Source organism: Strix uralensis, chromosome 8 (assembly GCF_047716275.1).
Source record: "Strix uralensis isolate ZFMK-TIS-50842 chromosome 8, bStrUra1, whole genome shotgun sequence".
Taxonomy (NCBI): domain Eukaryota; kingdom Metazoa; phylum Chordata; class Aves; order Strigiformes; family Strigidae; genus Strix; species Strix uralensis.
This window is the reverse complement of record NC_133979.1, coordinates 2296959-2313187: the sequence shown is the minus strand read 5'-3', so window position 1 is coordinate 2313187 and position 16229 is coordinate 2296959. Positions and strand designations below refer to the sequence as shown.

The 16229-nt window shown below is 46.5% G+C and overlaps 1 protein-coding gene across 4 annotated transcripts in view; it reads left to right on the top strand.

Annotated features, from left to right (window-relative positions):
- Window positions 1–16229, top strand: part of PDE4B (phosphodiesterase 4B) — a 195343-nt gene that overhangs the window by 94253 nt on the left and 84861 nt on the right. The window contains exon 1 of one of the 4 annotated variants that reach the window (XM_074875816.1): window positions 2728–3734. The exons of the other annotated variants lie outside the window; for them this stretch is intronic. Coding sequence (XP_074731917.1) covers window positions 3688–3734 — 47 coding nt within the window. The 5' untranslated portion in view covers window positions 2728–3687. Of the gene's footprint in view, window positions 1–2727; window positions 3735–16229 lie in introns of those variants that run through there. 4 annotated transcript variants of the gene reach the window in all.

The window sequence follows — 16229 nt, the reverse complement described above, 5'->3', positions numbered from 1 at the left end:
GTGATTTTTTTGCTCCCCAAGCCCACAGTGTTGACATGTGCATTGGGAATGGCCTGGAGGATTGGGTTAAGCTCATTGTGTGAGGTGAATTTCTCTTATTTGACAACAAATTAAATTTCAGCCTGCCCCATGGGAGGAGTTGCTTAATTTAACGCTCACACATGGTGTTTTTAATTTATCAAAACTGTATGAGGTATATCAGTGGGTTTGTGATGCTGGGTTTTGCTGGCCTGACTGTAAGTGCCAAGCACAGAAGCTTGTGATGCTGGGCTTTACTTCACAAAAGAAATGGAGGGCACAGTGATCTAGAAATTCCCACATCATTAAGAAATGCCTGAAATATCTTCTATGTCCAAACCAGTGTGCATTTCCAGCATAATAAACATCCCTTTTGAAAATATAAATTCCCTTTGTAAAGCCAGTAATAGCAGAATTGGTGTCTCTGCTGACTGCGTGTAAAAATGGCCACTTGTACAACCACCTGGTGTGCCAGTAGTAGGCTGGGGTCAAAGGTGTGCATGTGTCTGTGTATCTGTATATTTATCTCCATCCATATGTTTGTGGGCTTTTTTCATATATAACATGCATAAGTCTGTGGTCTACGCAGATTTGAAAGCAAAATTATTCACTGCTGCGTGCAAAACTGGCTCCTTTCAAAACAAACTGGCAAAAATGGAGATGCAGCAAACCAAATGCAAGGTGCAAATTGTTTGCATATTGGTTATCCATACTCCATCTTTACAGGCACACTTTTTTATTATACTTCTAATTTGCACATTTTTATAAAATGTTCTTTAATGTCTATAGAATAAAATATGGTTCAATGTTTCATCCAACAGTTACAGAAGACAAGCACATAGTTCCCTCAGTCTGGGTTTTTTCTTAGCTTTGACTGTGTCAGTGCAAACTGTTGAGTTGTGACTTAGTATGTGGTGACATTGCCAGTTTACCCCTTCCTGTGTATTTTGAAGTTGGATTTGAGATCATAGAATCACAGCATGGTTTGGGTTGGAAGGGACCTTAAAGCCCATCCAGTGTCACCCCCCTGACCCAGGCAGGGACACCTTCCACTAGCCCAGGTTGCCCAAAGCCCCGTCCAACCTGGCCTTGAACCCTTCCAGGGAGGGGGCAGCCACAGCTTCTCTGGGCAACCTCTGCCAGGGCCTCACCACCCTTACAGGGAAGAATTTCTTCCTTAGTTCTAATCTAAATCTCCCCTCTGTCAGTTTAAACCCATTACCCCTCATCCTATCCCTACCCCCCTGATCAAGAGTCCCTCCCCCCTTTCCTGTAGCCCCTTTCAGTCCTGGGAGGCCGCTCTAAGGTCTCCCCAGAGCCTTCTCTTCTCCAGCTGAACCCCCCAACTCTCTCAGCCTGTCCTCACAGGGGGGTGCTCCAGCCCCCTGAGCATCTTCGTGGCCTCCTCTGGCCCCGCTCGAGCAGGTCCGTGTCCTTCTGATGTTGGTGCCCCCAGAGCTGGACCCAGCACTGCAGGGGGGTCTCCCGAGAGCGGAGCAGAGGGGGAGAATCCCCCCCCTCGCCCTGCTGCCCACAGTGCTCTGGGTGCAGCCCAGCACACGGGTGGCTTTCTGGGCTGCCAGCGCATGTTGCTGGCTCACAGTTGGTTTTCCACCCCCCAACCCCCCCAAGTCCTTCTCCTTGGGGCTGCTCTCCATCCCCTCCTCGCCCAGCCTGGATTTGTGCTTGGGATTGCCCCGACCCATGGGCAGGACCTTGCCCTTGGCCTTGTTGAACTCCATGAGGTTTGCCTGTCCCACCTCTCCAGCCTGCCCAGGTCCCTCTGGATGGATCCTTCCCTCCCTCCCCTCCATCACACCACACAGCTCGGTGTCAGCAGGGAACTTGCTGAGATCTTAATTAATAAAACAGTTATTCATTCTCCTTTCCAGTTCGGACTTAACTGCGGGGGGGGGTGGACCGGCAGGTTTCAGATCTGTTTATGGTCAGGCTTGGGGAGCCTGATCCCTGCTCTGTACCCCGAGCTGCTGGGCTCCCAGTCTGTCCCAGTCTGTCCCCTCTTCCTGCCTTGGCTACCCTCCTCTCTGTGGGTAGGGAACATGATGCATCACTTACGACTGATGAAATGTAAAGCCCATTTATACATCACCTATAGAAAGCCCATTTATACATGTTTGCTTATGCATTTGATTTCAGCCAGTGTTAAAATCCCTTCCTTTCGGTTGTCAAGGTGAAACGTCTCGAGACTTCACCGGGAGGAAAAAAAAATCCAGCGAACGGAAAATTTCCTCGTGCATACTGCGCATTTCTTGACATTGAACTTCTTGTTTCCTTAAGAGAAGGAAGCGCAGCAACCCCCTCCAGCATCCTCGGCGTAGCCCCCTTCCTTGCCCCCGCGTTCGGGTGGGCGGAGGTGCTGCCTGGGCAGGGACGTGTGGGCAGATCCCCTTTCAGCATTCCCAAACCGTCTCCCCGTGGCTTCTGGAAGCGCTTTAAATTCTCCTTTCTCTAACTAACCAGCCCTCCCTTTGTCCCTAGATCCCCTCCCCGGCTCTGCGTCCCCAGCGCCAACCGTCCCCGGAGCGGGTGCGTGGCGGGGGGCTGCCAGCCGAGCCCCGGGCTGCGCTGCTGCGGAAAGCCCCTTCGTTTGGGAGCTGCTCCTCAGAAGGGCTCGGTGGCGGCTGTCTTCCCACCACCCACCCCCTGACGTCTCGATGCACCAGGGAGCTGTGCCGGGTTTGATGTTTAGCGGCGGGATTTAGATGTAAATCTTGTAAAATTCCATTTTATGCAGAGACACGCAAATCTGCTCTCGCTCAAAGAGGCTCTGGGTGAAGTTGCAGCTGCGGAGGTACCTGCTCAGAGGATTTTCCTGCAGGCAGAGCACCTCTCCAGCCGGGCAGAGGGAGGGCCGGAGAGGCGGCTAGGGATCCTATCCAGAAACACAGCCCCCGGCTGAGAGCCGTATAGCAGAGCGCAGCGTGCCTCAGCAGAATGACCCCTCGCAGGGAGCTCACAGCCCTCGGAAAGCTTTGCTGTGTCTTCTAGTTTGGTGGGCTGGATAAGCCAGGCCTTTTGCTTACGGGCTCCCTCCTGCCTGTAACCCCGAACCTGGACAGGGACCTGCGTCGTCCCCCCCCGCCCCATAGCTGCCTGCACCCGGGAAACCTCATCCCTCGCATCCACGGTGCGGAGCGGGTTACAGAGGAGGGACCTGGGAGCGGAGTTTCTGCAGCGTCAGAAAACTTTGATTCATCTGTGAAGGAGGTGAATGAACGAGGGATATGACCTGGAAAGGATAAACAGGAAAATGGGGATGTTTCTCCAGCTTGGAAAAGGCTTGCTTCCCCCCCCGCCACCGGCTCGGGATCACTGGAAGGGATTATACAAATGAGAGCAGGAAACTGCAGTCAGGGCTTTGCCAGAAATAGATTTTTTTTTTTTTTCTTCTGATATAAATGAAGAAATATGGGAGTCCGTAGAGGCTGTTCCACATGCACCCTCACATTTTGATTGCCAGGTCATTTGCATCCGTATATAAAGTGACATCCACCCTGCAATGGGAGTTGACATGTAATCACAAAGAATAAAAACTCCTGGAAAGATCTACGTGCCGCTGGTACAACTTCAGAAAGATAGAAGTTTGGAATAAGAGAAAAAAGTACTGAATATTTTTGGACAAGTAGAAGAAAAGTATTGTCTTGGAAGATGTTAAATGTTAATTTTTTACCTAATCGCCGTCATTCGTGGATTTGGTAAGTATTACTTGATTTTGTCTGGATCAGAGCAGTTCTGGTGGGCAGAAGGGCTTGAAAGTGTGCGATTTTACATTTGCAAAAAAGCAGGTGTTCGATGGGAGCATTGGTAAGGATGTGCGTGTTCCTCAAGATGTGAAATTGTCAGGGTGCTTGCTGAATATTTTCTTTTCCTCTATCTTCCCTGATCAGATTTTGATCTCACAATGCACCCTCACGACGCCTAGTAATTGGGGGTGTGTGAAAAGGGTGGGAAAAGGATGGAAAATTTTGTATTGTGCTTAATTATTTTTGTTATAAGATGTGTGTGAACATAAATTTTCATTTTAAAAAGTAATGAGTCACTAAAACATCTTTTCACTTGGGTGATTTCATGGTGTTACCTCTGCACCTTCTTGAGTCTGTTGTCAACCACTGTTGCATTTTAATAAGCAGATGGAGCTGCTGCTGCTGCCTCTGCTCTAATCTGGTGGTGTTAGGGCAGAGGGAGCGGGGAGGGAAACTTCAGAGGCGCGGCCCACAGTGGGCACCGCAGCTCCTGTTCGCTGGGCTGCACCGAATGGGTTTCCTTGTTACAGGTAAAGGTCCACTCTTGGAGTTCAGGTGTGAAGTCATTGGGTAGTATGATATGGATGGTCTTATAGTTGCAGATATTCTCTCTAGTCTGTACAGCATCTTGTAAGAATATAAAATATAGAGAGAATTTTATATTCTGGATATTCAAGAACTGTATTCTATAGTCTTACATATTCTCTAGTCTTATATATTCTCTAGTCTTACAGAATAGGTAGTCTTACCTATTCTGGTTTTACAGATAATTTATTCTGTGTAATCTTTCTATTGCTTATAATCATTTAACTGTGGCTCCCTCTGCATTAGGCTCTGAGATGAACCTAGAGCTTAGTATTTGTATATATCAATAAAAATATCGAGGCTCTGAGGCTTTAAACGGTGCTGTAATACACAGTTAGCTTTCCTCCTCCAGAGCGGAGCCTGCTCATGAAGAAGAGCAGCGTGTGGTGTTTCAGGGACAGGAGAATGGAAAGGTAAATATTTAGAGAAGAGGAAAAAATGCATTATTACATTATTGGAAGACCTCTGGTTAAAGCAAATGTTAAGAAAGGAAGAAATGGGGCCCCTAGAAACAAGGAGGCAGCAAGAAGGGGAAGGAAAGAGGGTCCCACCAGTTGCTTGAGTTCTCCATGCGAGGTGCTGTGTCCAAGGACAGACTCACGTTGGTGTGAGGTTTTCTTAATTAAAAAACCAACAGTATCTGTCATTACATTACATGAACATTAGGGCTGTGTCTTCCATGGAGAGCTCTCCATGCGGGCGTGTTGAAGATCCCACCAGGATCTCGACAAGCAGTAGCTGCAGGAACATCAAAATTTGTATAACATTGACCTTCCAAAATAGTTTTTGTGTGTGAGCAAGCTCCAAAGGCACCTGGTGGGGGATGTGGTCCAGTGCTGGCAGCTCAGGATGGGCGAGGTTGGGAGGGAAGATGTCCCCTTGCTGCCAGCCCTCAGCAACGTGCCAGCTCTGAAGGATGGAGATAAGTGAGGAATCATGCGGCTACGCCGGACACAACGCGGGTGTTGCTCCGTGTCGAGCAGAGCCCATAGTAGACCTGTCTTGGAGTTATTACCATGGCTTCTCCTTGACGTTTTGGCAGGTGGAGTTGTTGGTTGGATTTAGCAAGTTCCTCTGGAGGAGAAACCCTAGTAGTTTAAGGTAAAGGAATATTGAGGAGGAAAGGGGTGGGAAGTGTTAATCGATTTGCCAGAATTACAAACACCAGGAAGAGGAAAGACCGTGTGTGTTGGTTACAGACAGCACTAGTGCCTGTGCAGAGCAGAGGGTGTTACGGAAATGAGAGTTTCATTCGGAGTAAGAAGTACATTTCTGTAGTTGCAAGAGCAACTTAAATAATTTTAGCTCTAGGAAGTGTAGGACTGAAATAAATGCTCAGCAGGATCGTAACCCTAAGAGGGAGGGTTGTTGGGGATGGGTCCCGGAGTCAAGTGGGGCCATCAGAGCCGATCTGATGAATTCAGGTAACCTGTGCACAGGGGAAAATAAAACATGTTCTTTGCCCCATGCTGGTCTAGTTACAGCTTCAGACTGAGCCTTGCTAATCACGACCTTTGGAACCACCTGGTTGCTTGTTCAGAGCATGAATGGGGTGAGATTCATTAATTACTGTTAGCCATTTGCACTGTTTCTTCAGGCATTTTGTTCCTCTTTAACACATTTTTGGTCCTTTTCTGAGCTTCTCTTTCCTCTGTCCCATCATGTCTAAGTAAACTCCTTAACTGAACTTTAAAAAAAAAAAAAATCATGGACTTTGACAGAAGCCTAAAGGTTCACTAATCCGAACTATCCAAACTGTATTGATTTAATTAAACAAATCAACCAAGTCACTGTCCCCTGCTAGGTGGGCATGAAAGTGAACAAACAACTACTCCATATTGCAGAGGGGTCGTTAAAACCAGGCGCTAACGATGTGTTTGAGAGAAGCCAAGCCTGGGGCCAGCCTGGTTTGGAGCAAGGGGAGAGGGTGGCCGGTGTAAAAGCGGGGCAAGAGAAGTAAGGTTAGAGATGAAGAAATGAATGCTTTTTGAAGGTCGGATGAGACTTGGAGGTGTGGGGCATCGGTTGCTGCTGGTTTCGGGGGGCAGAGGGGAGGGCTTTGTGCTGGGCTGAGGGCTGCTCTGACTGGGCTCGGGCTTTGGAAGCTATTGGCTTGAGGAAATGGAAAATAGTTGTCTGCAGTCGGGAGCGCAGCAGCGTATTGGTTCTTGTAAATGCAGGGTGGAGAAATGGGAGGTGTTGTGGTCGGCGCTTGTTCATAGGGACATTTTAAAACCCGGGTCTGTCCCCTGCACACGTGATGCGGAGACCGCGTTGGGTCGATGGGGAAGCAGAAACTCTGTCACGAGACGATGAAGCGGTAGAATGAAGCCCCAGGTCTCTGGCTGACAACAAGGGATTTTCCTGGAGGTGCTCCCCAGCCTGCAGATAACTGCCGGCAGCAGCGGGTGCTCTTGGCACATCTCTGTAGCGGGACTGAAATATAAACATATTTATCACAGGGGTGATAACCACAGGGTGCAAACCAGCCATCCTGGCGTTAACTCCTTCAGCTCACTTGATGCAAGCTGAGATGTTTGCAGTTGGATATGAGGCTGGAAGTATTTTTCATGCTGTGGTACCATCGATACTGACTCTGATTTTTAACTTGAGTTTTGAAGTACTCAAGTTTTGGTCTAGAAGATAATACTCTCCAATATCACGGGTAAAAATCTGCTCTACCCTCAAGTTATCTTGTTTCCGTGGGGCTTAGCCATAACTTTAGATGTACTTAAAACATTTTGATTGTCTTCATGTATTAATTCCGTAGCCTTCTATAAATAGGTAGTATCTTCAACAAAGAAATGATTTATATGCAGAGGGTAGGTTTGAGAGACATAACTCAGAAATCTGTAGGCACAATTTAGAAAGAGAAGGCCAAATATTTCTCTTGTGCTCACAAATGGCTGTAGGAAGCATAAAGAATACACTGTTGAAATGTGTCTGCAGTGAAGACAATGCCTGGCTGAAATGGGATTTTTAACAATAAAATAATGGGGATTTAATTAGGTCTGAGCAATGCAGCGTTTGCTTTCACTGTTTGAGAAGCCGGTTGCGGAGGGATTCTGGTGAAGGAATGGTGTTTGGTATTTAGTGACCTTTCCCTTTTCTTCATGCTGTATCTTTTCAAGTTGTTTCTGGCTGTTTTCATGCTGGTCTTGCGAGGCGGAAGATAAGAATTAGAGCATTTGAGGCTGCTCTTGTCATATTTCCATTATCATATTAACATTATCTTAACTTCCAGTGAAATAATCTGTGTAACTTTATTTGGATGGGAAGCTCTTTTTAGCCAGGTTCACGTATACCTGTATCTGTCATGCACATGAAGTTATTTTTCCAGTCTTTTTCCTCCTCCTCCTTGTTGACTTGTCTGACAGGCAGAAGTCTCAGTCCTCCCTCGATGCAGACGCCCCTCGCTGTGTCGCTCCCATCGGCAGATCGGGGTGAGCCTGGATGGAGCAGCTGCCCTGGTAGCACAGTAGGTCCCCAGCCTGGCATCGGTGGGTCCCCAGTGACCTCCTTCGGTTTAGGAGTGACCAGGAAGCCACATGCCGACTTTCTCATCTGAGTCCAGATTCTTCTTGAGTGCTTTTGGAGAGGAAGGCAGTGGTCTTCATCCTGAAGAGCGGGAGTGCCACTGGGGAGGGAAGGGAGGTTACAGAGAGGGGGGATGAGTCTCTTGAGCCAAGGAACCAGCGCCAGGACAAGAGGGAATGGCCTCAAGCTGCGCCAGGGCAGGGTCAGACTGGCTCTTAGGAAGGATTTCTTTGCAGAAGGGGTTGTTGGGCGTTGGAATGGGCTGCCCAGGGCAGGGGGGGAGTCCCCATCCCTGGAGGGGTTGAAGAGTCGGGTTGACCCAGCGCTGAGGGATGTGGTGGAGTTGGGAACGGTCAGTGTGAGGTTCATGGTTGGACTGGAGGATCTTCAAGGGCTTTTCCAACCGAGATGATTCTGGGATTCAACCTCTAAGCATGCTTCTGCATCTCTGATTTTTATCCTTCCCCCATCACCAGTGCATGTAAGCTTGAGAGATTATTTTTAATAGTGCTGCAGAGAGTTAAGATCATTTTATTTCTTCCTACATGATCCCTCCCCACTTCTCAGCTATTGTGGCCATGTCCTGAGACCTCCTCCTGGCGCCCCCCCGCCCCATTTCCACCACTGACCCCCGTTCCTCCCAGCATCTCCCCTTGCGCACTCTGTGGTGGCTTCGGAGATGCTGTCTGGCTCTTCAGAGCAATGCCAGGAGAGCGGTTCTGTGCCGAACCCTGCTCACGCAGGCAGATTTTGTGTCTCAGAGGAGAAGGGCTGGATGAACTGGGGCATTTCCTTGAGAGACCAAAGGTGCTGTGAAATGGGTACGTGTGGCTTCACAGGATACAGCAACAATTCATTGGGGCAAACAGTATTGTGGGTCGATTCCTTACTGAGCTTGTGTTCATGTTCAACAGTTAGATTGATAGAATTAACACCTCTTCATATGCTTTCCCTAAAAAAAAGCTAAACTGCTCTTAAAGGCTTGCAGTCATTTTATTTTCTAGAGTTTATAGTGAGAGCTACATAAACAAGCAACAGAACCATACAAGTAATCGGGGGGGGGGGGCAGAGGGGAATATATGCTGTAAAATTATTATAAAATCCCTTTATAAGCCAAGCAAGAGTTTTGTTACTTTGGAATTTTATTTTTTCTCCCCCAAAAATTAAACTTCCAGAATTTAGTGAAGAGCTTTAGTGCTTTAATACATTTGTCATCTGCAGTTTTTAATACCATTTCCATTGTTAATTGCACTGAACAACAACAAAAAATATTCTCCAAGTAACGGGGAGCGTTTGCCCTTGTAAATGCCAAAGCAGCTCGGTTTTGGTGCCGCGCCAGGAGTGCGTGATTGATCGTATCTGTCTGAGCTGTCACCCTGCGAGGAGCAGCAGAGCCGGGCAGGCTGGGTGCGGTGCTGCTGTCTCGCAGAGCTCTAATTTCGCTGGCCCATTGACGTCACTGGGAGGTTTCAAACCAGCCCGGTATGGCCAGTAAACTTGCACATAAATGAAATAATGAAAAACCAGAAAGGCTGATTCCTAGCGCAGCAGTCGCGGGCAGATCGGGCTGCTGGGTTTTCTTTAAGCATCAGGAATCCTTCTCTTTTTAAGAATATTATTTTTTTTTTCCCTTTTGGTACCTGAATGTAGGAACTGCTTTTAAGAAAGCAGCAGCATGATGGCAAAGTGATTCTAAAGACGCAAACAAAGGCCCTGTGGTAAAAGAGTCACGTTTCCGAGAAGTCTGTGTCTGCTGTGTCCTCAGGCCAGTGTCGGACATGGACTGTGTGAATATGGATGTGGGAGCTCTCATAGCAGAACAATATTGATTTACAGGGCTGCATCACTGGGAGCTAATTCACAAGAATAAAAGCGAGGTTTTTCTCTTGGAACACCTTTCCTGTTTTGTTCTTTTTTCACACCCTTTATCTGGTTAGTATTTAAATAGATCAAACTGCAGTTATAATAAGCATCCAGGGTCATCTGTGGTAAATTGAACAAAGACTATAAAAACGCTGAGAAAGGGGAGACTGGAAGGTGGGGGCTGCAGGAGGAGACCTGCTGCTGCTTACCTGCTACATACAGCCTGGTCTGCCCCAAACTGCTGATTATGAATAGTGCCACATGCAGCATTTTAATAATTTTGCCGGGTGTCTGCCCCAACCAGCTGTAGTTTCATGAGGTCTGCGATGCTACGGCTGTGTCAGATGAGCTGAAATGGAGCAGAGCTCATTATAACATTGCCTTGCTGAGAAATACCGGCACCTCCGCTCAGACGGATGCTCTGTTCTTCCAAAGGTAACCAAACAGCTTTTTTTTACAGTTTAGAACATGATTTTACAACACTCATAAAAAATAAACATGCTATCGACCTTGTTATATCATGTGTATCACGTATCTTTTTGTGTTCTGTGTTATAAGCTTCAGGATCTTTCTTTTGTATATGGTTGCCCTCAGAATTATGAAAGATGGCTCGCTGTGAACTGGAGGGTGAGTGGTGCATGGTTCAACACAGCTCTCCTCTCCCAGCAGCCAGATACTGACATAAATCTGCCATAATCCAGAGTTTCCCGGGGCAAAACCAGTGGAAATAGGAGTTGGATAATGATTACAGGTTTGGTTTTGTGATGCAGGGAGAAGGATTTTTAATCACACCTTATTTCCTTTAAAAAGTCCCTCTGAGGAATCTCATTGAGATGAGGAATAAATACCATGGCTGTTAATTACAAATCTGCGTTACCCAGTGCTGAGCAGGATGTAAGCAAAGACAGGGCTGCATATGGGAAAATCTTTTGTTTAGTTCTCAGGGTTAAATTTAGGCTGAGCTTTGGGCCTGGGGAGCAGAGGGCAGTGCCCAACATCTGTCTGTCCTGCTCTGGGCCTTGTGTTGACAAGAGTCCTCATACACAGGGTGTGCCTGGCTTTATTCTGCGCCGAAGCAACTTGAGCAGGAGTAACTCGAGGGGAACGTCGCATGGCCCCTGGAACAGCTTTTTCATTCTTCCCGTCAGCAAAGGGGACAAATCTCAGGGGACCGGTTCATTGGTCATGTGGAGCTGTTCTCAGGATGGCAGAACTGTAAATCACAAGCTATGGGAGGGGGAGTTTAAAAAAAAAAATTCACTCAACTTCTAGAATTCTTTGTATGTAACAAGCCCCAGGTGAGTAGGAACCCAAAATTTCACTCATTCCTTCTGCAGGATCCAGATTTCCAACCCATTTTTCCTGGCGTTGTTCGCTGTAACAGCTAACTGCCCAGAGATTGCCTTACGTGCCAGTAAGTTTGTAGCTAAAAGAAATCTTTATCCCAGTTATTAACCTTTGTAAAAGAGGTTTATGAAGGAAATCCCGATAAAGCTTTAGAAGCAAGCATCTGCATTCCTAAGCCTGCTAAGACACAAGAGTGGAGAAAGCCCCAGAACTTAGAAAGGCCGAGCCCCGTGTTTGCATTCCCCGCCGCCGGTGCCGTGGCACAGGGAGCGGTGATCCGCACACCCAGCACCTCTGCAGCAATATTCCCACAGCAAGAACCCAGAGCAGCCCAGGTCAAGGTCAAGACCCCACCATGTGAATGTGCTATAATAGTCCTTAGTTATGTTGCCACCTGTTTTTTAACTGAGTTTTTCCCACCGGGGGCTCCTGTGCCTCTCACCTTTGGGACTGCTTAACGGATGAGCACTAAAAAGGCTCCAATTAGTGCATGTGTGCTAAGATTTGCTTTCAAAAGACCATCAGTGAGTCAACTGTGAGTGATTGTCTCCGGGAAAGGCTGATCCCTGACTAACGCTGGTTGAGCACTCTTGCCAAATTTAAAAGTAAACCTTTAAAGCAATAGCCTGAAATGGAAAAGAAGGAAAAAATGAAGCCCGGCAACCTCCAGCCAGCTTCTGACAGACCATTTGTTATTGCAGGCAGAACATGTTTTCCCTAATTTTATTCTTGAAAACAGCTCAATAGTTTTTGCAGGAACTTTCCAGGCAAGTTTCATCCTGAGCAAGTCCAGTTTGGCGAGGCTGCAGCATCACACTGAACACTGGTTTTTGCAATGGGAAGTTTTAAGCAGTATTTGCTGTGTGTCCCCCTCCAAGGTGTTCATACCTACTGTGTGTAAGTGTTAACTCCAAATTAATGTGAGCAGTAGCAACAAAAAAATTAAACTGGCTAATGCTATAGTGGTTAACGTAATTCTGAAACTTTATAAAAACTCTCACAATTCCTCTCATGATAGAAGATTTCCCATATTTCCTTTTTGTTTCTGTGTTTGCCTGGATTATATATCAGCATTCAACTTGTGTTTGTAACATCAGTGTCTGACTTTGGTATTAAGAAGATTCCCTTCAGCCTTCCCCTTTGCTTTCCAGAGAGCTGCTGGACCACACACGGCATCTGTACAGGGAATGGGGGGGCCTCTATTAAATGCAACATGCTGTACCCCCAGATTTGCTTGTCAGTGTGAAGGAGTGATGCTGAGGTTTCCTCCAGGAGCTAGTCCCTGAAAGCTCGAGGACACGTGAACCTGACCTATATTCGTGTTTTCTCAGATGAAGCAATAGGTGTAGGTCTGCCAGTGAAATGACAGTGAATTGAATTAATCCAAAGGGCCTGATTCCATTATAAAATCTTTTTAGAAGCCCTGGATAAAACATGTTAGAGTGATAATATAAACTACTGCATCAGTTGATGATTTAAGTAACACAGTTTTGGGATGGGAATACAAAAAAAGCAGAGGACTGGAAAAAGCAAATATCAATGTGTTTGTAAAAATGCACAGGTAGGAGTCTAGACAATTGCTTCCACAGGATTAAAATCTGTCATCGCTAAAAGCCTATTAAAAGCAGATTTGCCACATTTAAAGACACATATATTGTATTGCCTACACTGGCTCAGAAGCTCTTTTGATTTCAATGGCTTGGCTCGCTGTCAAAAACACAAGCATGAGCAAAACACAGCATATGTGATTGGTGGGTTTGTTTATAGAAGTAAGAGAATTAGGAGAGGAACTGAATTTGATAGACAGTATATATTTGGCTTTTAGGAAAGCATGAAATACAACTTCGAGTATTCAAGTCGACTGTCATAAGGGGAAAGCTGTAATTCGGCCAGAAAACTGGCTGTTAGCTAAAGATGCGAGTGGGCGGTCCGGGGAGCATCAGGAAGATCCTGCAAGGACAGGCTGCTTCAGGGAGCCTGTTATTACCTAGCCTGGAGGAATTAATATCTGCAGAGAAATGAGCAAAACTCTTGTTGTCTAAAAGCTAAAAATATGACAACTAAATACTTGGTTTCCTGCCTATTAGTCAAAGAGGAGGAAAGGGAGCTGGGAAGGGTGGACAGCAGCGTGGTGGTCCTCTGGGTGGGCTGGCAGGGAAGGCGAGACGAGGATGAACCGAAAGATGCTGAGAATAACGTGCAAAATAAGCTGGTAGTCACCGTGCAGCCTGGAAAAGACCGTTTGGTGTAGCAGACTTGGTATCTAGGGCAGCAGCTGACGTATTTCCAAGGAAGTCACAGCAGTTATTAGGAGTTCAGGGCTTAAAAGCAGCAAATGAGGCAGATTCAGCGCGACGCAGCCGTGGAGTGGGCTGTGGGGTGACCTACAGGAGCTGGACGGACAAGGTGCTTCGTGTCGCTGCCCACTGATTCAACCCGCTTCTTGATCTCAGAGAACCTTGAACCGAGTTTGAAAAACCCCCGTGTGTAATTTCAGTGGGTTTTTGTGTTTTCCACCCTGGCTCCAAGAGTACGAGCGCTGTGAGCTTTGGGGGAAGGAGCTTGTGCTGTGGGATGAGCATGGAGGTGCTGGGCATGGGGATGGGCAGAGCCTTTCTCGAGGGGGGGCTCTCCCTGGGACACATCCCCACCAGGGAGGGCCTTGCTCATGAGGACATTGAAGTGGGAGCCTGCTTAAAAACAAACGTTACGCATCTGGATGCTGCTTGGGTTGTGCTGGTGCGTGATTGCTGCAAAGACAAGTAAAGATTTTCTGTAATTTTCTGTGCTTGTTTGGAGGACAGAATAGGAGTTCTCTTAAGGAACCAACATAAAATAAAAAGAGCTAACATCCTAATGCCTGAAGAACTAGTGGCTGGCAAAATCTGAAGGTGCAGTTCATGTAAAAAAGATAGACGCAAGTACCTTGAGGCGGTGGCATGTTGATAACGCTTTATTGCACATGGAGTACTGCATGTTACTTGGAGATCGGAAAAAAAAAAGGTGTTTTCACTTGTAATACATACTAGATCGTTTTATAATGCACAAGGTGAGGGTTTTATTCAGCCAAAAAAGTAAACTTTGTATGTTCCTAATGTTCTTTCCAGTAAACATGTGAAGGTAAAGGGTGCAGGCGTCCTGTGGGATGCGCATAAATACCAGAAGGTGAAAGGACAGAACACGTTTGGAGGTGAGGTGGGGGAAATCCTTTCTTAGCCCTGTCATACTGTCAGTCTCTTACATGGCTCTCATGGGGATCTGCCCTGCAGTTCCCTGAGACTTTTGGTATTCACTGCAAATCACAAATAAACCAAACCCACACCTAGGTGTGGCACGTAAACACTGACAACACCTGTATATGTGATTATGTATTAGAGGTGTTTCTAGCAGGTTTCTTAGAGGCTGAGTAGTCTAATAACAGGAGATTTCTAACATTTCATACTATGTTATGCATTTTGAATTAAGCTCTATCAAACTGACACACCATTCTGCTTTAGCTGGTAAGGCACATATATTTTAATTAGATGATCTCTTTCTTTTTGCTAAACTGTATCAGATACCTGTACTTGTTCCCTTACATTTCCATGAAACTATTTTTCTCCCGAGAGGGCCTGTTTTACCTGCTGTGTGTGAGAGGGCTCTCCTATGCTGCCAGGACCAGAAGGGTATGAAAGGCAGGTGTTACCTGGAAGCCCCTGTAGTCAGGATATGCAGATGCTAATTCTGTCTGAGCAGATACCTTCAGGTTTGGCATCTCAAATTCACCGCATTCAAGTAAAATATTTAACAGCTTTTGTTTTTATTATATGACCACATGAATCCTAAAACCCCAAAATCTGCTTCATTTAATAGTAAGTCCCTCATGGCTAATTTTGTATGCAGTACGCAGAGTAGCATGACTATTCTGGGATATGATCCCAGTAACAGTGGTGAGTCATCAGCCGCAGCAGCAGTAATGATATGAGGATCTATTTATTACTGTCTTCTAAGCTGTGAGTTCTTCTAAGCAGTGAGTTCATCTCGAAATTATGTAATTATTCCTCCTGGATGATTTTTCTTATTGGTTCGTAATTACAAAATATTCTCAGAACACTTCTGTATTTTAAAATTAAGTCCTCAGAATGACTTAATGCAAGAAGAACTAAGAGATTAAATCTTACCTTGTTTATATTAATTTTATTTGACTTTATCAGTAATACAGCTTTCTAGATGTTGTTGCACAAACTTCACTTTTTTTTTTTTCAAAACTGTTTAGCACATCATTCACTGGTTCATAAGTTTATAAACAAATATTTGGAGTAGAATCATCTGGTCTTGGGAACTGGTAGGAGGGGGAATTCCGTGTAGGAGTCCATGGCTCGTTGTTTCTTTGGTGGGAGAAGGGCTGAATCCGTAACTGTTGGAGGAGTTGTCCTCATCGCCTCCGAACTGCTGGCTCTCCCCAGAGAGGGATGAGGAGATCCAAAAGCTTTTAGGAAGCGTGTGCTGCCACCCAAGTCCTCCCCCAACTGGTACTTGTTTTCATAAACATCCTTCACTGCCAAGTGCTGGTCCGGACATGTTTATCCAAGAAAATGCAGAACCGCTACTCTGCAAAAGTGAGAGGCAGGTTGTTGGCAAGAACTTTTTCCTATAAAAAGGAAAGTGGGTGTTAAACCCTCTCAGAGGCTCCTGGCACGACCTGGGTGTTGTGGGAGCCTGGCACAGAGAGCTTGGAGATGCTGCTGGCCCCAGACGCAGCCCTTGGACCCGGACTGGAGCTTGGGCAGCGGTCCCAGCCCGATGTACCCCTTTCTAGCAGTGTGTGAGTGCTGCTTTGTCTTGCTGGTTTACACCAACTCACACCCTGCTTCTACACTTCCTTTTTAGATATATGCAATGTTGTTTTCATGTTCTGCATTGCCAGAAATCATGGGGGAGCCCCGTACCTCTTCTAGAAGGTCACCTCCTTAAGGTCTCAGTCCATCAAAGCGTTGCTGTGCCTAGATGTTCCCATATCCTAGGTGAGCATACCCCGGTTTACCCTTTCAGAGGGCTCCTTCACCTCCTACCTGCACATGCCAACACAGCTGTCTTGAATTTCTGGGGATTGTACAGACAGGGCTCACCCTTACC